Genomic DNA, 22,610 nt, shown 5'->3' with positions numbered 1-22,610 from the left:
TCACGGTGAGCAGTGCAAGCGTGGACTCGGTGACAAGTTCTCTGTGCTTATTTCCACCCTTGCTTTCACTCATGGATTCATCCATTCCTACAGCTCCCTCTCTTCACCCTCTACACATTTAAATTCTACCTGTTTACTATCAAGGACCAGGACAAGTGCCACCTCGTGCTGAGACAACTCCAACCCTCACTAATCCTCCTATTAACTAACAAGGCATTGATAATCTGTATCTTCAGACAATGCGTCCATGACCTTTTCAAAATCTAGCTGTTAAGTAATTTTTATGCACTCCTTCAAAAGATTTTTTTTTTGCCACATAATGGGCCAACTGCTAGAAATAATATATGTAAAATACTCAAACACTTGCCTGCCCTCAAGTAATTCAAACCTGGTCAAGAATTTAGTAACTTACCACATGCTATATAATAAGTACCACTGTCCAATTTAGTCACGGCACCCATTAGGCACACACTAGGTGCTGGCACAAAGAGGTTAAAGAGGTCCCTTCCCTAAGAAACAAGTGGACAGGTTCAATATAGCGTGGTGTTGGCTAAGACAGATACACCCAGGGAACTGGGACCACAGAAGACGACGCTGAGCCCAGTCTGGAGGACGCAGCAAAGTTTACTGGCGGAGATGATGCTGGAGCAGAATCTTACAGGATACACGAAAATTTGCCCAATTGACTAATAGTCCTTCGAAGGCAGGAACCATGTCTCCTTTCTGTTTTGTTGGTTTGTTTTATTTTAATCATCAAAGCACTTGCTTAAATGTTATATTTACAATAAGAGCTTGTTTAATAATCACTGACATTAGATTAACGATTCAATTGATATACTGGCCAGGCTAATATTTTATTGAACATAATGGTGTCAAAAGTACAACTAAAATGTTTTGGTATCCGTGTGCCCTTTAAAATCTCTCCTTGTGCCCTATAGAACTGGTGAGAATAAAAAAAAAAATAAAAGACATAACAAAAACTGCTCTGAATGTGAACAAGAAAGCATTATTTAATTTCAAAATATGATTGATCCATAAACAAATTACAACTTCTGTGAATCAAATGATGTTTTAGAAGGACATGAATGCACTTGTCACACTAGGAGTCAACTTTACGGAGGAAGTAATTTCTTTATAAACCATTAAACTAGAAGCAGCATGACAGCAGGTGAGAAATTCAGCAGAAACGATATCACACAACATGACTACAGAACAAGGGAAAACCTGTCAGATCTAGGCTATTCTCCAAACAACGTACAGACTATCACACTGTAGCCAGTTCATTTGTCCTCTTAAGCTGTCTGAATCAATTCAGTGTCCTGGTCAACACTAGAAGTTAAGGTTTATTATCACTTGAGAGCCTTGGTGGAAAGAGACCCTCATTTTTTAAAAAAAATCTCTTATTTCTATTAGAGGAAGAACTTGAATTCATCATTCTATTATCATGTCTTCCTCCTTAAAGCCAGCCCTTGTTGTCCTAATCTGAATCCAAGCACTAAGAGTTAATTATGTCTGAGACCTGCATGTGGGTAAGTCTTACACCATCAGAATCATAAAGCTTAAGTGATGGAGAAGAGGTGACAAGTACAACTATTCCAGTAAATAGTTAACAGCTGTGAAAACAAAACCTGCAGAGATTAACAGACTCATCCAAGTTTGTATAACCGATTATCAACAGAGCTGTCATCAGACACCAAGTTACCTGAATCCCAGCCCATTTCAATTTCTACTGCATACAATTTCTACACATATTGTCCCAACAGACCACTAAGAAAGCCTGAATTAAAAAAGAACTGCAATTTGGTCTGGTTTTTGAGCAACTTTTTCTTAAACTTATTCTAGTCTTCTAATGTTCACACTTGGAAAGTAAATGTGCCAAAATGAAAAAAAAAAAGTTAATAACTGACTTTCTGAGTCAGAACTTTAAATATTTATTCAGTATGAGCTTTTGCTTTAAAAAAAATCTTTCTTCAGTTTTCTTATGTAATCAACAATAGTACAAGTTCGTGTGAATTCTGTAACAGTACAATTTCTATGAGAAATTCCAATTGTGTTACCAAATACAGAGCCAATTCCAGTGACACACAGAGACCATAGTGTTGTAAAAGGCTGGGACACCAGTAAACCCATGGGACATATGAATTCAGATTCTATCTAAAAGGAACTGTTTGGTTTAATCTAAGATCTTAATTTCTAAATAAAATAAATTCAAGTGCTATAAAATGCAAAAATAGGTGATCTAGGATAGAAGTTGATATTAAATAATAAAAATCTCAAAAATAGGGGCACAGATGAATCAATGTGAATTAAACATTAATATTTGAAGCAAAAGTGTAAACATTTCTATGACTGAGTATCAAATGTTATTATCCACTTGTAACAAAGGAAGTAGACAATTTTCTTCAATAACAAAAATGTAAATTGTCTCAATTATCCATTTGGAATGACATTTTAACCAGTATCCCCTTCCTCAAAACAGTAAGTTCTATCAAAGTGAATATCAGTTTTCTTAGCCTTTTCTTTAATCTTTGGAAAATATTTGACTTTTTGTTAGTTGATCCAGTACGGTAAAACACTGAAATAAATGTATATTTGGGTGTCTGTTATAATGAGGTAGATGCCCTGATATACAAATAACATTTTCTCAATACCAGCTGTCAGCTCCTGCATTCTGAGACCCAGAGCAATAATAACAAATTTCATGCTTCCCTATTTAAAATGTGTGAGGGTGAGGTTAAAGCTCATATTATCAAAGCACAATTATGATCTGACAGAGAAAAAGGCACAGGGAGATTCGAATAACTTGCTAAGACTAAAACCCAGATCCTTTAAAACAAATCAGTGAACAAAACAGGCAAAGAATTTCAGTGCACGCACATAGCTAATCTTCAGTGAAATTCAAATGACCATTTTTTTGATGGCTCTTAACTGATATTTTTGAATTAAGACACATCTTCCTTTTGAAAGACAATACAGAATAAAAATTAAGTGTGAAGACTCTGAGGTCAGGTTACCTAGGTTCAACTCCTAACTCTGTTTCATACAAACTTGGTCAAGTTATTTCACTGTGTCTCATTGGCAAGTGGGGAGTTTTGAAAAGTACCTCGAAGTTTAAAGCAGCAATGACCATAACTCAGCCACTTCTGTTTGTCTATTTACCTGTGCGATTAACCAGTCTATCAGCTTGTTGGCCATGACGACAGATTTGTAGGTTCTTAAGTGGTAATCTTTATCCCTATGAAGGAAAAAGAAACCAAAAATACTAAGCAAGAGGATACGGAAGCACAAGGAAACATTTCATTTAGTATCAGTGTGCAACAGAAAAGCTTTCTCGATGTAATTTGAATCAACTGTGCCACTTATGTGTAAATAAAAGAGCTTTACAAAGTGTACAGAACACCTGAAAACTCCTTGGTCAGCTCACACCAGGAGAAGAAACCCACACAGATACAAACGGGACATTTCTTCTTGCACATTTTCTTATATCCAAATCAATTATCACTGCTCTGTTATCTGGTAATAACTGGAAATACAATATCTCATTTATAGAATTCCTTCCCTTTAAGTCAAGATAGATTCTACAAAAAAAATCTCGCCAAAAGGTGGTGAATAAAGCCACCCCTTGTATTTCTGCTCCTGAATGCTCCAGGAAGGCAGAATTTGCCCTGGAGGACTGTTTGTTTGGCTCAGCTGTAGCAGGAGACCTCAGGCGTGTCCAGAGGTAAACACACAGAGAACCCTGTCCCTCATTTTGTCTGATCAGAGCACGGACTTGGCGACACCACATCCCCAGGGAACCTAGGGAATAAGTGGGTCTCCACGTCAGACTCTCCTTTCTGTGGACTTCCCAGATCTGAGAGATCTTTCAAAGTCTAGTTAGATGCCAACAAAGTGCTCATGATCAGAACAAAGCCCCAAGGGCAGACATCTATAATTCATTTATTTTGCAGGCCTGGATCAAAAGGGAATGAGAAAACGACAGTCTTTTCAAAATGTCAAAAAATCCAAACTGCAAATAACTTGACGTGACGAATAATTACTAACTATATTCACAGTTCTTTACCCTCTCGGTAATTTACAATTCACACTGACATCATTTCATCCCCTTTCATAAAAAGCTCCCTGAAACATGATTGAAATTTCTGAGATTTCAATAATAAATGCACTAGGTTAACCAGTAATCAACGGCAGATTTTTTTTAATCTCTTTAAACTGATCTCCCTCTTTCTGATTCCTCATGACCAGGTTCATCTTGTTTCCATGAGCATCAAGGGCAGGGTCGTCATTTACAGACCACATGTGGGTCTGCGGGTTCTTCATCCAAGTGATTTTGCTTTTCATAAGCTGAGTTCACACATATTAAAAGCATGACTATCATACATTCCATCTGTTTTACGGTTTTTTTCTCCCCATAAATTTACCCTAGACAACTCATAAACCATTGTCATTTCTAGCCAAAGAACAATTCCTTCTTATCAGCTCTTTCAGAGCTTTCTTGATAAAAAAAAAAAAATCCCATGTGGCTAAAATATATTTTCAGAACACCATTTTCTCACATACAAAACCTATATATATATATACACGCATACACACACAGATGAGATGAAAAAAAAATCCAGTATCATTTTTTGTAAGGAGAAAAAAAATTTAAGTATCCACATGTTACTGATTTAAGTAATCATCTTTTTAGCATTAAGTTGTCCCAAATATTTACAAGGTCGTCCAGGCCAGGAATATAGCAGAGAATCAACAAATATTGGTTTTTTTTCACCTCCTTTTTCCTGTGGCCAGGGCACTTTCAGGAGTTAATAGGTAAGATCCTATTGGATTTCCAACACTTAAACAGCAACTTTTGGAATCATTTTTTTGTTTTAGCTCTGCATTTCCTTGGAATTGGAAACCAGAATGAAAAATAGAAAAACTGTCCATCAAACATTTGGATTCTATAGCCAGGACTGAAAAGCCTCTACATTTACTTCAGAAATAGTATATCCATTTTTTGTTCTGAAAAATGCTTTGGTTGATAAAGTCCAAATGATATCTGGCCATCTGAAATTACTTTAACATTACATTACATCAGTTGGAGTATATCAGTGCATATTACAAAAGTACAAAAAATATCCTGTATTAGTAACCATAACACAAAACTCAAAGCTGAAAATTAATCCTGAGCTCTCTTTTTTAAAAAAAAAATCATATCTCTTCAGAATTAAAAACATAGTACAGAAAAAAATGAAAAAATTACATTTATTAACTCCAAATTAATTCTTAATTTTCGAGTGCAGAATTTTTTCTTTGGATAAAAGACTATTAAAAGCAAACACTGTGAAATAAAATACACATCCAAGATTCAATTACATAGTTTAATGAAAAGTTAATAAATAAGTAATCATCAATGGTAAATATTTATAGTAAACAGTATTTCCAAATCATCTCCCAACCAGTCACCTATTCTTTATTATACTGGCTGAATGTGGCTAATTTCATTATCAAGTCTGTAATTTACTATGAATTAATGGCAAATAATTTTAGAAATCAGAATAAAAAGAGTAGAAGAAACTGTATAATTAGAGCCTCAGAAAATTCAGCAATGTTTGAAGATAAATTGTTACTTAAAAGTAAAACTTCCACTTTTGGAAGAAAAACAAAATAAGCTAAGTTCCAGCTTCATAACATTTAATATGCAATATAAGTATTTCCATTTAAATTGCCCAGAACTTAGAAACCAGACTCACCTTATCACTGGAGTAAATAGACTATGAAGGCGGCAATATAATCGTACGCCCTATTGTAAAATACAGACATGTCAAAAGCAAGTAAGATCACGCAAAGGACGCACCAATGAAATTTTGAAATAAACAGATTCATAGTCAACATTCTGAAATCATCCACTGTCTTACACTAAGTTATTCGAATGTTACCATTACATCATAAAAATAGTATGACTTAAATCATTAAAAACAGGGTTAAATGGTGCTATGAATTTTTCATACTCATATCACATATATATATAAAGGATTTTTTAAATTATTTTTCTTAGAATATAAAATTTCAAGATACAACACAAACAGAAGATAAATGTTTGCAGCAATCCATCATGGTGCTTGATCATTATATGTCAATGTAAATTTTTGCAAGTGTACAAAGAAAACGTCTTACATGAATTTAACATATTTGTGTTTTTATTAAATGTATTCAAGTACCATGACGACTTGTCGCTACATGCGAAGTGATTCTCAATGGACATTACCTTCTGGGTGATGCGCCCGCACTACTTCCATTTAAAACCAGATAAGAGAATAAAAACAATGCTCTAAAATTAGAATCAAGAAGCTTGCTTATGCTTGTCATTTAAAATTTTTCTATACCAGCAGAATCTTTTTAAGTCTCCCTACAGCCATTTATCTTGCATAAGTATGACAACATGAATTCTTCCATTGATAAAGGGTTGTGGGAGAGACTGTTACCTTTGAAATCACATCCTGCATCTCATTTCTTGGATAAAAGGTTCCATCATCATAGCGAAATCTGTATAACATCTGTTCCGGTTTGAATTGATGTTTATCAGTAACTAAGAATATAAGAAGAGTATATTAAAAACTGACAACCTACAAAGCGGCGGATTAAAAACAAATGTATAAAATACATATTCCCTAATACTGAAACTTTTAGTTTTACCAAAAGTTTTTTTTTCTAACGTAGTAATGCAAATGTACTACTATGACAGTAAGATTCATGATTAAGATTTTGTTACATATTTACAATTTCCATATAATGATTTAAGAACTTAATTGAGATCAGCAACACTCAGCCAGCTTAGCACATACATTTGCGGATGGGCAGTTCACGTGCATGTGTAGATTTGTATAAACATACGAGTTTGTGTTTTCTATTTCTTCACGATGCCACAAAGTCAAGCAAAAAGTGTGCTTCCAACAGCAAATACTCCAAGTAGTGAGTAACAATTTGATTCTCAGCCCTAGAAGTGAATTTTAGCATTTATCTGTCTTATCCCCCAGCGATCAGGCCAAGACCACACATACACCAATCTTGACCATTGATCCTATGTTTAGATCTCTGGAGTAGATTAGACAATTTCAGTATGCCACTGATTCCAAATTTTAGTCATTTTCCTACACTACTAAATGCTTTTCTTACATGTCTCTTAATTTTTTTTTCCTCAGAGGAAAATGAGAGTAGTCATCCTTTACTTCCACCCTTAGGATAAGATTTTTCATACTCATAAAGACTCCTACCAAACTTTCAATTTTCCTTTTTTTCAGAAGTTATTTCATAGACAGTCTAATAAAAAATGTTCTAGGAAGGAAAAACCTCAAACTAAAGCTCAAAGAGTTTACATCTAAATCTTTTCTTTACAGGGAATGCAACACCTGCAGAAGAGGTAATTTGTTGCAATGGGCTCTATTTTCACGATTAGATAGAAGACTTTGACCTTTACTTTTTGTGAAAAATGTTGAAGGGGGAGTAAAATCTGTCAGAATTAATTCTCATGAACTACATTTGGTGACTCCAGAAGAAAACCAAAAGACTTGTAACACACTAACACACACAGATACACACACACGCACACACACGCACACACACGCACACATGAAGCTTCAGCAATTGCACCCTAACTTATCCAAACCAAGTGCATGGTTTACAGCCATAAAACTGAGACAGGACTGCTGCCAAGACAACATAGCCTTTTGGGATCTTTTTGTTCCAGATTAAGCCAAAAAGAAAAAAGCATGTGTGAAAGAAAACTATAATCGAAAGAAATATTTTAAAATCCAGTGGTATGTTTCAAGACCAGTTTTTTATTTCTCCTATGCAACTTATCCCCTTCTTTTGTCCCTTAAGATTCACTGAAATAAATTATTGTCTTGATACTCCAAAATTCAAGGAAACGTGGGCGCAAATGTCTCCTGCCGCCATAAAACAAGTGGTGGTTCCACCTGTTCAAAACGGGGCCCTTGGCTGGAAGGTAAACACTTGTGACTCTGGCAGTAATTCTTGGGTTCATCTGCAACTCTTAGCTGTTGACTTGGAAAAACAGTGAACAGCTCTGCATCCAAGTCTACGCCTCCAACTTCTCAAACATGGGAAGCGGGTTTATTAACTGATGAGAAAGGGTGCTGAGTGCCATCTTGCAAGCAACCACGTGACGCTATGTGTGATAGTACCAGGGGTAACTGGTCGGTGACTCACAGCTGGCTCTCTGGGTGATGAGGGAGAAGCAACACTGACTAGCACTCGGCAGTTTCCTCAGCATCAAACACTCCCAACATTTGTTGCATTATGATGATTATTTCCATCATACAAAAATAACAGATATAAATAACACCAAGACCGGACATAAAATAAAATGCAGTCAAATAATTAGGAAGTGATGAGTTTTAAGGATACATTACCTCTGTTTCTAATATAATTTATGTATTTATACATTTAATTTAATTTTAACAACATTTGTGCTTAACAACCGGCTTGTAATTTTTTAAAATTTAATCATCAGTTCTCTAGAGTGTACAAGCCCACTTCAGCACACCACTGGATATAATGAATGAGGTCTCTGGATTCCCACCTAAGCATTTATAATGTAAATAACAGAGCCAGAAGAGTAGAACATTATCAGATTATCACCAAGAAAGCAAGTGTTGCTTCAACCCAAGAATTCCCAGCATAACAAGGCTTTGCCTCTGACAAAGTTCTCAATGATATTTGCAATGTGAATCATAGCAATAATAGTCAACTTTTTTTTTTTTTGCTGGGTCTTCTTAAAACAGATGGTTCATTCAACTTTATTTTAGGAATTCTATTTTCACTAAAGTGCAGTGGGAGCCACATACTAATGAAACTAGCATGTTTGGATCATATTTCTTTATTTTCATGAAATTAATAATGTGAAGTTGCATAATATGTTGTCTTACTCTTGGTTTGAGAGAATCTGTATTAGCTAGTTTTGGACACTTAAAAAAAAGTTATTTCTAGCAACAAAAGTTCTGTATGCCAAATTTGACATTACAACTGATTAAATCCTAATAATCAAGCAAACAGCAAAGGCTCCTAAAATCAAACTGTGACCAACAGAATAATATTAACAGAAAGCATTTGGTGCAAAATATCTCAGAAAAAGAGTTAATCGGGTTATAAATATCCTTGTTCAAAAAGACTTCAATTCTTATAAGTTAAATTGTCAAAGGGTTCTTGTATTTGAAATTTCAAAATAAATTTTAATACAGAATTTATCTACTACTTTTTTTCCCCTCAAATTGTATTGTTGGAGAAAAGCGGTGTCTTATGTAGGGGAGACAAGTTGATTAGGACTGAAATTCTCCCACTATTGATATCCGTTCAAAAAAAATATCTTATGTTGTTGATTTGTTTTCTTTTTAGAGGGAGGCAATTAAAAATATTGTGAGACATATTTTGACAAAATTCATAAGGGTTGTTCTCTCTCTGATTCCTTCAAGATCTTTCAGCAGTCCTGAACTGAAGAACAGGTCAGACCCTAGACGACTATATTCATGAAGGTATTTAATAAATGTGATTCCAATTCTACTTTGTACAACCTTAAAGCTGACTTGAATTCCTCTGACTAGCTATTCATGTGGCCAGGCAAAGTAATAACAATTCTGTTATCGTAAGGTAACTACAATTTCACCCATGATAGTTACGCCTTCAATTTTCAGAACGCAATTCACTACGCAAAGAAACGACTATTCTTCATACAATTCCTCAGTCACCTCTGTTGAAACAGGAAGGTACGAGTGGGAGGGAAACTTGAAAATAACCTCATAGCTCCTTTGATAGGACATCTTCTCCCAACACCCTGACGGTTTCCAGCTCTGGGAATAAAAGTTTCTATGATATACCGCTATTTGTTACAAGGTACCTTGTAGTCCAAGAGGAAAACATCATGATAAACTTAGCATAGCTCTTTCTAAAATACAGTAAATAATACCAAAGAAGTAACAGTACAAAAACTTGCATATCCATAATTTTTAAACAATGTAAATAGCAGCATTAATTGTTGACAGATAGCTTGAAGATCATTTTTCCCCTTATTTCTAATTCAGAAAGGTTCATAATTCCTAATTCACCCAAATTAACAACAGAAGTCACAATAACCTCAACTGAAGATAGAAATGTTAAAAGTGATTTTTGTGACTATTATATGCTAATATCATTGTAAAGCATTAATAAATATATATAGTGATTACTTTGTCTTTCATATAATTTCATAGATTCTACACTGACCAGGGAACTGTGCCTCAGGGGCAGAAATTGGGTAGCTGTTTACCAAATCGGTTTAGCCTTTGTTTCTCCTGCCTGTGCATCTATGGGATATGTCTATGGGTCTCCTGCAGCCGTGGACACCTTATCTGAGTTGTGTCCGTGGACATGTGCACACAAGAAAGGCACAGTGGGAAGCGTACAGACCCATTTGAAACAAACCAAAAACTCCACCCCTCCTTCAAGGCAATCTTTAGGAGCTTTGTATTGAAAAATGGCTGAGCCTCTGTCAGGCACCAAAACCCTGTACAGAGCAGAGCACCACGACCCCATTCTCTACCACGCACTGGACTCGACATGCGTGAAAAGTTAGCCTCTATGATGATGTAAGCCACTGTATAGGGAAGGTTTATTTGTTACAGCAGCTAGTGTTAACCAATACAGTTTTCTTTCTCAATATTCCCTGAAAAAAATTAATTCTCCCATCCTTGCAGATTTCTGTCTTTGTGACAGGACATATGTCAGCAGCCTACCTTTCTCACCACAGCCCTCTCTCCTCCACCTGTGAAGGATGCTGTCCTGCCACATGAGGTTCGGTGCTAGTTCTGAAGAAACCACCATGAACCTCCCTGCTCCCATGTCTGAGTGCTCTTACTTCCTCAGGGTGAATGTCCTCCACACTTCTGTCCCCGTCAGAGTTCCCATTCATTCTACACAGCCCAGAGCTAATGCCACTTCCCTCAGGAAGCATCCCAAACTCTCAAGTCAGAACTGACCATTCCTTCCTCCCCATCCCACATCACTGACCTGAAATTCTAACTCTTGCCTGTGCTGGAATTGTTCATTTTCAAGTTAACAAATATATCACAATAAACCCACACTCCCTGAAACACTATTCTACACAGAGGAGGCACTCAAAAATGTTCCTGGATAAATCATAAGCACCCTATCATGTGGGGATGTATTATAAACTAAATCCATGTAATGAAGATACATGCAATTTGTGGATAAACAGGTTAAGTAAGTGATTAATAAACTAATTACCATGGTGAATGATTCCATTTTCTAATAATGCTTGTCCCAGGTGAACACCTTCCTCAGGCCTGTGAATCTCTCCGATTTCCAACAGCCACGACACAAATTCACTGCAACAGAAATCCAGTAAAGAAGTTAAATCATTAATTTTCCCCCAGGAAGTTTACCTGTACCATGCATTTATCAAGCAGCTATGAAAGGAGTCTCAAAGTATAAAGGAATGCTTGTGGTGTATGTCACATACATTTTCCCCATACATAAGCCCACAGATATTTAAATTGGACTGTATTCTGGAAAACCCATGTCTATACATTCATGCTTACCTAAACTATACTTCATAACTATTCAACTTGTTGAGATTTATAGTAAGCACAAAGGGAAATTTTTAGAGTAGCTTTAACTAAAGGCTATTATCCACATAAAAGCAAATTCTGGACTAAAGAGACAGAGCAGATCCTAAAGATAGTTATATAACAGAACTGGATAGAGTAATAATGACTTCATATAAGAGATAAGCTGTTTTGAATGTGGCTTTCCAGGTACAGAGAACCAGTGGGTTTGAAACACCAAGAGGGCAGATAAAACAAAACTACATGTTCTGTATAGTAGACAGAACTCTAACGATGTCCTGCAAACATAGGGTCTCCAGGCCCATAGTCTTCTTACGGGGCTGGGAGCTGGTGTGGCCTATGGGGAGTCTATGTGTCTGCATAGCTAACTAGGAAGACATCCCGAAATACAATTAACACTGCTGTACGTGACATATGAAAGTTAAGAGAGTAAATCCTAAGAGTTCTCATCACGAGGAAAAACATTTTTTTCCATTTCTTTCATTTTGTATCAAAATGAGATAACGGATGTTCACTAAACCGACTGTGGTAAGCACTTCACGCCGCAGGTAAGTCAAACCATTATTCTGTCCATCTCAAACTCATACAGTGTGGTATGTCAACTATATCTCAATAAAACCGAAAGACAAGAAGAAAAAGAAGACATGCTGGTAGGTACCACAGGTAAGCACTACAATCATCTCCATTGTTAGAGGGGAAAGAGAAATTTAACTCTGCCGTATCTCTTAGCCAGCGGCAGGACGGAGCTGAACAGAGACAGGCTGATGGCAAAGGCTGGGCTTTGAACTACGACTCCGCTCTACTTTTCCAGAGTTGACACTGGCATTTACTAGCCGTATGAACTGGGGCATGTCAAACTCCCTGACCCCAGGTTTCTGAATCTTTAAAAAAACAAGTTTTTCATCTCCTAAGTATGTATTCGAGGATTAGAAATAACACACAGAGCCTGACCCAAGCAGAGCTACCTGGACGCAGCCCCTGCCCTCCGGGCCGGTGCCTACCCAGCAAGGACTCCCAGCTGCGGCCTCCTGCAGAAAGCGAAGGGCACGCAGTTTGCTCTGTGCTGAAAACCCAGGCGACCTCCCTGCCTGGTGCTCAGTGCCTGGCCCCTCGCATGACCCACTTTCTCAGACTTCATCTACAGCCCTGCATCCTGAGCCCAGCTGTCTAAATTCTGAATTAATTGCTGGTTTAGACCATGTGCCTTTGGGTCTCTAGGCTGCTCTGACCTTCAGACCCTATACTCACTTCCTTGCCAGACTCCATCCCCAACAGGTAAACTCACCTGCCCTTCGCCCCCACCTGGACACTGGCCTCTGCTTCACCCTCCACCAGAAATTGCTGAAGTGGGGGATGAGTGAACGGATGCCTGAGATTTTCTGATCAGGTTTTCTGGCTCTATGTCCACTCTCTCCTCCCACCATGGCCCAGGAAATGTTGACAGTAAAGAGATATTCAAAAACACTTAGGAGAATATTTTTTAGAGAAACACGAATAATTAAAGGAAAGTTCACACATGAGATCACGAAAACACGAAAGACATACACACACCCTAACTACCAAGCCTACCTTCCAAGAAAGCACTTAGGGAACGTGGTCAGTTTTCTTTTTCTGTCTTTGATCAGATTTCCTTGTTTGCACATCATTTTATAAAGTTTCTCACCCTGTTCAGAGATCATTACCCAGGTATCTTGCTCCATTCCTAATTTTAAACCTATCAAAAAGTGAAACAAAGGACAGTTAACTGCAAAAGTCTCTTCATTTGTTCATGCGGTCATTAAACAAACACCTGCTGAGTGTCTACCATGTGTGCTGGTGGCTGTGGCTACAGAGCTCTGTGTAATACGGCCCTGGTTTTCAAGAAGCTCACAGGGTACCAGGGAGACAGGCCAGGTGAGATGCCCAGGACCCTGTGGCCCGTTTGTGCAAACTGCGCCCCCGAGGCACACGGTCTGGCCAGTGAAGGAAGAGCAGCTGTATCTCAGACTCTGGACCCCTTTGCAGGACGAGGTCAGCACAGCTGGACAGGTGGCCCTGAAGACGGCCTTAGAGGAAGAACTGTGATTCAGCAGAGACGTATTCAGAGTGCCTCACGTCTATTTGCGAAACGTCAAGGAAAGTTTCAGAGAAGGGCCATGTTTGAATGCATGGTGTGAATTTCCAGAGAGACAGTGGTCACAGGGGCATTCTGAGCCCTGGGTTTCAGGAGAGGGGGCAGGAGTCGGATGCAGGGGTGCGCAGGGCCCATGCTCACCTGCAGTCTCAGTGCACGGACTTCATGCCTTTGGCACTGGGGAGATATCTACATGTTACAACCAGGGCAGGGGGAAAGGCAGAGCAGTACAGGAAAGAGTTTTATTTCTTTGGAAACAAAGCTCAGAGGACAGTGTAGGGGACAAATTGGAAGGGGGAGGGTTTAAAAAGAAGGAGACCATTAGGAGGGAACCGCCATAGTTCAGGCAAGTTCAAGTCTCTGTAAACAACAGCAGGCTTTCTGGAGAAGAGGATAAAGTTGAGAAGCATCTCAGAGGTGGTACTGACAGGACACAGCAGTGGGTTAAATGTATGAGAGAAAAAAGCAGGATGCTTCCCAGGCTTTTGACGTGAAGACAGCGGTGGGGAGGTATCTTGGGCAAACGCTTTCAGGTAAGGAGGAGTCCACACCGAGCAGGCTGAGGTTAGATGTTCAGGTGGAGTCCAGGCGTCAGCTGATTACGTCAGCGTGAAGCTCCAGAGAGAGGACAAGGCTGAATATAAAGACTGAGGACCCCTCCTCAGTGCACAGTGGAAGTTAGTTTGATGAGAAAAGGCAACGCAGGCACGGCATCTCATTTAGAGGAGGTTAGTGCCAAAGATGAAGTCCCAGGAACACTGACAATCAGTGGACGGAACGGATGAAGGATGGTGGCAGAAGAAGAAACACTTGAATTATTTTTAGTCTTCCAGCTACGAAATTTCTTACTAAAATTGTACTCTTTACAATGGAGAAGGCTTCAACACTTGCAAATAATGGTGAATAATCCATGAAGGATAGAGTCTGTTAACATAAGGAGAGTTACAGAATGCACTTTTCTCTCTTGCTTTCTTCCTTTTTTGTTTTTGGTGTAGGGTATATATATATGAATAGCCATTCTGAGGAAAATTAAGGTTCAAACTTGATGAAAAATTCAATTTATCTCTTAAATGATTTGATATGCTATTTGAATTGGCTGCTAGATTCAACAAAATTTAGAGTCAGTTATGCATTCATAACCTTGGTTTTAAACTTTTCTATCTGGTTCTTCGCCTAAGATCAATCAAAAGATTAAGTATTTTTAAACATTTTGGAAATTCTTATAAAAAAATGTGTACTGAGTATTTTAATTGAGGCAGAAACTTTGTACATTCTTTAAGGCGAAATATCTAAAGACGGAAGAAAAAACTCTCCGTGTTCCAAAATTTCATCACCAATGAGATATTTTATTCCTAGATCTCTGGTAAAAGAATAAACACTGTCACGTTTCTCACCAATTATTTGATGAAGAAAAGAGTCGTTATACAAGCATTTCTATTTCCTAGCTAAATTACAGAAATTTGCATACTTGCAGATAAACTTCACACAACTGAGTATCATTAGACCACATGTTGTTTGCAAATCTTGATAAACACATGAAGTGAATTTGAACTAGGCCTCCTCATGTGAACCAGCTCCTGAGTTATATTACAGTATACTCAATGGCACTGTAACAAAATTACAAACTTAACGTAAGTCCAAAGTGCCTTATTTTATAATTAGGATAGTAAAATACTTGGCATAGGAATTATCAGTGTCCTGTCAAATATGTAGGGAATAGTTGCTGCAGGCCCCACAGTACTGTGTTATATTATTAAAGTTTGTCTCTTCAAGGAAAACTTTATAATGATGCTTTAGAAATGGCAAGAGTAGAGTACAAAGGAAACTGAACAAATTTTAAAGCAAAGGAAACCATTTGCTGTAGATTGAATGTCTGTGCACCCCTTCCCCCCCAAATCCATATATGGAAACCTAATGCCCACTATGATGGTGTTAGGATGTGGGACCTTGGGGTGATTAGATCATGAGAGTGGAGCCCTCCTGAATGAGATTAGTGCCCTTACTAAGGAAACCCCAGAGAGCTCTCTCATCCCTGCTAGGTGAGGACACAGTGAGAGGATGGCCATCTGTGAACCAGGAAACAGCCCTCCCCAGATACTGAATCTTGGCCGTCCCCACCTCCAGAACTGTGAGAAGTAAACTTCTGTTGCTCATAAGCCACCCAGTATATGGTGTTCTGTTACAGCAGGCTCAACAGACTAAGATGGTATTTAAAAGGCACTGCAAGCCCCAGTGCAATTATTTTGCTAACTACATAAGGTTTTTCTTTTGTTTTATTTCAGTAACGATATTGGAAGTATGCAGAAAGTATTTTAGCATAGGGCTTGCATCACGTGGTTAATCTAAATGAACGTCAGACACCATCTACTTTCTCATACTTTTGCCCATTTTCTGCTCTCTTGTTAAACTGGAATCTTTTATAAAGTATAATGTTGCCTGGTTCATGTGCCCACCTTTCCGCCGTTCTCTTTCTTTCAAAATAGCTTCAAGCCATTCATGTTTCTCTTCAGGTGTTTTTGCCATGCACACAAACCATTTATTTTTTGCTGTGTTATGTATCTTCCATCCATTAACGACAATGTGTCCACTGCTGTGGAAGTCAGCTGGAAATTAATGGGTAAAGGTGAATGAACAAATATAATATATAATATTAGAGCAATGCAATCACTGAATTCAAAAAAGTTCCAAAACCAGTGAATTCTTCACAATATCTTTGCTTTACATATATGTATTGAAGAACATGAAAAAGAATTTTAAATTAAAGAAACATGTATATAGTAAATGCAGTCAGACCTCAATAATGCAACATTTCTAACTCACAACATTAACCTATTACATGAAATTAAACACCCAAACTCATTAACATTCTTTTCCTCTATGTTCAAAAATGTTGTTAAAATTCCTAACGCAATAAAAGAACTTTGAAAGAATTTTCATCTTAATAATCAAATATTCATGATGTCAGGTTCATTTTGTCTAATATTTCTCTGAAATATTATTCTAGGTTTCAGAGACAAACTGTACCTCCCCACACACACAGAACAATTCTCGATTAGTTAATAAACAGCACAATAAGAATCAAAACAAACAAATGGGACATACTAAGAGTGCGTTTACCTAAGGCGCAACAAATGGAAATGTGTAAATGCCAATCCACAATCCTGGCAAGTGGTGGAAGCCACATCATTCCAGACAATTGGCAGGAAGACACGCAACAAAAATTTTTCTTTGACTACGAATTCACATTTAATTGTCTTTTTCTACAGCAAAACCTCTCTGGCAGCTCTCCACCTCATGGCAGGTAGAGAGAGTAGTGACATTACTTGTAGCCAGCCTCTACTGGCAAGATGGTCAGCAAAGCAAAGACTCCAAGACCAAACACATGACAAAGGCCTGAATCAGCATGTGACTCAGTGAGAGTGACAGCTTTCATTTGTCTCCCCTGCGAGACACGAAGAAGCCACAGTGGCTTTACAGGAGGTGAGCCTCGGAACATTAGAGGTGGTCTGGAGAGATGACTTTGTGGAACTGCACCTGTTTTCGTTTGTTAGTTGGTTTGTTTTGATCTATGTATTTAGTAAATTCCGAGTAGAGGAAGAGCTGGCTGGTACTCATTCTTCCATAAGCTGGTTCTCAAAGTCTTTTTAGTTCCAAAATCACCATATATTATCTGTGAGCAGAATAACTGTTCCAAAAATGCATTACCAAATGATTCTGTATAGTTGGGGGGGGGGGGGTTCTTTAAAAATTTCAGGTTACATTTGAGCCAGGATAGAATTATATTAGATATTGGTCTGTAAAATGTATGTATATGTGATAATCTCATAAATACCAGATAACAATTTCTGATCATACAGATTTAAACTGGCAGAGGATTTTCCCCAATAAAGAAATAACCACCTGTTGTTAAAAGGAATTTTTGTACTTTTCTTCCTACCTTCACATCTCCTATGCAAAGTCCTCACAATACATGTCAGAGAAGTATCCGTGGAATTAGTAAGGTAGTAAAAATTTTTAGTCCCTAATTACACCACAATCCCTCAATACTTATAAAATAACCAACTAAGAAATTATAATAAAATGGTAGGGGAAAAAAAAAGATTGTATGTGTTTCCACACCCTCCTCCCCCAAGTTGTCACCTTACAAAGCCAGTATCACAAACAAGCACAAGATTCTCAGACTCTCTTCCTTCCTCCAACATCAGGCCACGATTGCTAAGTGAACGGTAGCTCTGCAGCTTAAAAGGTCCTGTATTCCCACCAGTGTTGTTACCCCTCTAACCATATTCTAGATAAGAAAACCACAGGAACCACATGCAGCCTGCAGTGATAAAATATTGGCCTTCCTTTAAAATGAGCATCATGTACTCCTCCCACAGCACACAAAGGAGCTCAAGTTCACATGCCAAACTCACCAGAGTGATGCTCTGACCCTGTTCAGTATAGAACGTGCCCTGAGCCAGCCCCCTCTGTAACCTGGGTCTTGCTTCCTGTGCTCCCTGGATTTCATAAGCCTGGCACTGCCCTCCTCACACCCTGCTGACTTTTCCTCAAATATTTTTCATTAGCCATTTCTTAGCTCAAAAGCCTTCCGTAGCTCACTGCTGAATCAAGTCAACACATGCAGGCTTGCTTTAGAGATTTTCCTTAGACTGACCCCACTCTATCGAGGCAAGGCATTTTCCACTATGTTCCAATGTGTTCTCACCACTTTTGTCTGCTGCTTTCCTCCCTGTCCTGTGAATACTTACGAGTCTCCAGGCCGAGGCTGTCGCCAAAACTCCTCGCTCTGTTCTCTGCCTCATCGCCTCTCACGTCCTTGTAAAGTGTACCCACATCTTCCAGGAAGCCTTGCCTGACCACTCCAGCCTGTGCAAATGAACTTCCCTTGGAAATTGCACAATTAACTCAGAAGCAGACAAGTCAGCATGTGCCTGCGTGTGGCTACCATTTCATGTACAGGGAGCAAGACCATCGGCTGACTATCAAATCTACTATCTCAAGTAACAGATGAATTGTTGTATGGATACAATGTTTTAAAAGAACAGTTTGTGTCACCTAATAACTTAAAATGAAAAGATAATGTTCCTTTTTAAAGTCTATGTGCCAAGTACCTTCTATCATGCCAATTTTAAAAATCATAAATAATTTTAAACATGTTCACACACGTGTGTACATATACATGTATATACACACATTGGTGTCTAAACATACAACAGGCCTCCAAATGCAGTATAAATATTTTGTGATATCATAGTTACTAAATTTTCCATTTTATACAAAATAGATAATTTTTTCTCACTTATTTCAAAGACTTAGTGATATATAAATAGCTTCATAATTTTATAGTACATATTTCAATATCTTCAGTTTATAAAATAATAATTAAACTTATCAATAAAGAATGCCCTCATTAAGATCACAGAAAAGTCCAACAGTGCTTTTCCTTAGGAGGAATTGCAAAATGCTTTTTGAATGAAAGAATAACAAAATAATCTGTTAATTGCCAGCAAACAGAGTTTGTAAATTTCAGTGGATCTAAAATATTAATTTTACAGGAAGTGTTAAAAAGAGGTGGAATTAAAATTAATATTCATGAAATGTGGAATATCCATATTCAACAGTCTCTGGTCACTGATTTTTTTCAAAAAAGAAAAAAATCCAAGAGTCAGTCCTGAACAAGTCACTTTTACTTTGAAGCTGTAGTTTGCAAATTCCTTACTCTTAATTCTACAAAGCTTTGTATAATGAGATGAGGTTTTTCCAAAGCTGATAGAACTAACTATAAATCTCAGAGGATACACTGATATCCCTTCAATAACTTGTATTTTAATAAGATGGACAATAGCCAAGTATTACACAGCTAGGCTAGAAAAGGGAAGAAACTGGCAGAATTTACTATTCAAAATATCAGGAAACTAGGGTCTAAATAATGTATTTAACCTGCATTCTGGTGATCAACAATGCAAATGTGTAAATTTCTAAGAGAAATTTTTAAAATTATAACACACTCACATTATAAATACTTAATATTAAGAAAATTATTTTTTAGAATAAATCTTTAATTTTGCCAAATAAAAAAAGAAACTTTTCTGGTATCCAAAACAACATATATGACATTATTTATGAGAGAAAAAGTTTCTAATATTTCCTTCTAAAACCTCTAAAAAGTAGCTCCTGCACTGACCTTTTTAAATTCTCCAAAACACAGCCTTAAATGAGTAACGTTGAAAATGTGTATATCCGAAAAGAACTATTATGCTCCCAGTACTCTTTTCAATATTGTAAAGTTATGCTGCTTTTTAATTAAGAATGTATTAAATCCAGCTTATGCAACAATACTAGTTGTTAAGGTAACTATGGTTTATCTGTTCCATTGACTGTTGACTACTGAATAAAAACTATATTTATTTGGTGATAAGATCTGAAGATAAAGAGGACTATCATTAAGATAATGCTTTTACTTAAGTGAAAAAGGATACAAAATTATAAAGTTCATTTTTGAAGTTATTTTTTAATCTGTGCACCAAAGGCAAATTGAAGAAACATCTTTTTAACTTTATCATTTATCTTTAATTGATGAGATTATCTAGTGTTTTTCATTTGCCTATTTTTCTGTGATTTCCAAGTTTTCTTCCATAAGCAAAATTTAGTTTCATAAAAATAATGCATTCAACATCTTTAAAAGATTTCAAATATTCATATTAAAAATGACAGCTGAACTATTTCTTTAAAAATCTGTTCATTTTTAAAGAAATTTTTAAGAATAAAAAATTTCCATCTTACCCAATTCAAATTTGACTATCATATTACAATTTATGGTTTGCCCAATCCCAGACTACAGATCACATTTTCTAGAGGACAAACAGTCTTGCCCTCTGCCCAACCACACAAATAAACTAGTTGTTAAGAGAGAATACAAATGATCTTGTGCTACTTTTTGAAGGGCTTTCCAAGCCTGTACCATGAAAATTAATTCCAAAAGGCTGAGTGCTTTCCTATGACAGCTCTTAAGCTGGATATTTCATATAGCACCATGATCAAACTACTACCCACCCAGGAAGAATCTTCAAAGAGGAATCAAGTTAGAACTCACTGAAATGAATTGGATGTAGAGTTTAGTAGAATGGAAATCTGGCCACAACCTCAGTGGCTCCCATCCTCCTTGAACTCGGGAAATAATGTGTATCATAGATGTATTAAAAGAAATACACGAATCTTTACACTTCTGCCCATCATACCATCATTTAATTAAAATTTTTCTATTCTTATATATAACTATGATATAATCCAAATCATTAAGCATCACAAATAAAAATATAATTAAATTTATTTACTTCTCAAAAAGATTTAAGAGAGTTATATACTCACTGAAAGTTTAATCTCTTTCCAAGTACAATTATTTCTTCTGTAAATTTTAAGCTAAATCAATGCAATCAGTTGTGTGATGAAGCCTCTTAGAAAAGAAAAGCATTTTACTTATACCTACCGTTACCAAAATACTCAGGAATTCTATAATATAGTCCCATAGATGGGAAAGCATGTAAATTTTTCCTCATGAATTCTAGGCATGTTTTAAAATATATCTTGATTAATTCATTACTATTATTCACACCTCAATATAGTGTAGTTATTGTTTGGTTTTGGTTTCAACAATGAGTCGATGAGCCTGATGGGTATTTGCCAGTCCCTCATTCAGCTTATCCAGAATCCAGGCGTGGGAGGACCTGACATGTGGACATTGATCAGCTCTGTCGGGATCTATCAGCATCAGAGCTCCCACTCATGGTGCACAAAACAAGAAGACTTAAAAGCCGAGCTCATCACAAAGAAATGAAAAGTCTATGATGGAAATGACTAAGAAAACAAGAAAGGAGAAAGTTGGTGCAGCACCCAGATAGCCTCTTAGAAGAAGTAAACAACCAAAATTAATCTCCACACGCTAATATCTGTCCATTCACAGCCCTCTAATTGGTCCCATTGATTCCAAACCCATACGGCATTTCTGCTCTGTACTTCTCAAGTCATGGATGTGGGACCCTAATACCACAACTCTAGCCTCAGCTCTGTACCAAACGGCTAGGTGAGCTTGGACGAGTTAGTTCTCACACCTGGCCTCGCTTTCATCCTCTCAAATGTTAGCAGGGTATATCAGTTGGCTTTCGAGGTCCTACCCATCTTCAAAAACTCTTTTTGAATTTCCAAGTCCTGGCAGAGAATGTTCGCTTTCCCCAAAGACCTAGTGGACACACTCGTGAGAAAAATAAATCTGCTTTGCAGGAAGTTAAGGGAAGGTATCCAGTTGCATCCTAAAATTTCTCTAACTGACCTTGTAACAACTATTTGCAGCCAAATTCCTGCAACATGCTGCTTATGCAAATTTAAGAGGAAATAAAGTCTAATGAATTTCTTTGTCACATTTCAGTGAAATTTGAGCATTGAAGTTCATGCTAAGAGGTACCATCAGACAATTAACTTATGACAACTAAATAACTAAATACACTGTAATGCCTTGGCCCCCCAACTAATTCATACCCACCAGGGTCTTAAGTCTTGTTCCACAATCCTCCTATTCCCCAGACACTGAGCCTCTGAAGGCTGGGATCTTACCAACACTAACAGAACTTTTTCATGGGACTGGCTCCAAGGACCATTTATGTAAAAGCTCCATCACTCCTCACAGACTCTCACTCCCCTACATCTGACACAGGTACGCTGAGGACGGCATGTGATGCCCATGTGTCCAAAGGCACTGTGCCCTCACATTTCCGTACCTAATGCCCCAGTATCCCATATACCATAAGCACAGTCATCATGGTAATCAGTATAAAGCTCACTTAGACTCCCAGTGTGGATGTCACACATGGTAACCATCA

The 22,610-nt window shown here is 37.4% G+C and overlaps 1 protein-coding gene across 2 annotated transcripts in view; it reads right to left on the bottom strand.

Moving 5' to 3' along the window:
• Positions 1–22,610, bottom strand: part of PREX2 (phosphatidylinositol-3,4,5-trisphosphate dependent Rac exchange factor 2) — a 232,818-nt gene that overhangs the window by 120,408 nt on the left and 89,800 nt on the right. For both annotated transcript variants that reach the window (XM_031441512.2, XM_064480858.1), the window contains exons 9-14: positions 16,188–16,337; positions 13,191–13,335; positions 11,281–11,381; positions 6,468–6,571; positions 5,736–5,785; positions 3,160–3,235 (exon numbers count right to left, since the gene is read on the bottom strand). In XM_031441512.2, the coding sequence (XP_031297372.2) occupies positions 3,160–3,235; positions 5,736–5,785; positions 6,468–6,571; positions 11,281–11,381; positions 13,191–13,335; positions 16,188–16,337 (626 nt within the window). The remainder of the gene's footprint in view (positions 1–3,159; positions 3,236–5,735; positions 5,786–6,467; positions 6,572–11,280; positions 11,382–13,190; positions 13,336–16,187; positions 16,338–22,610) is intronic.

The sequence above is a fragment of the Camelus dromedarius genome, chromosome 30, assembly GCF_036321535.1.
Source record: "Camelus dromedarius isolate mCamDro1 chromosome 30, mCamDro1.pat, whole genome shotgun sequence".
Taxonomy (NCBI): Eukaryota; Metazoa; Chordata; class Mammalia; order Artiodactyla; family Camelidae; genus Camelus; species Camelus dromedarius.
The sequence above is the reverse complement of the archived record's forward strand: the minus strand, read 5'-3'. Positions and strand labels throughout refer to the sequence as shown.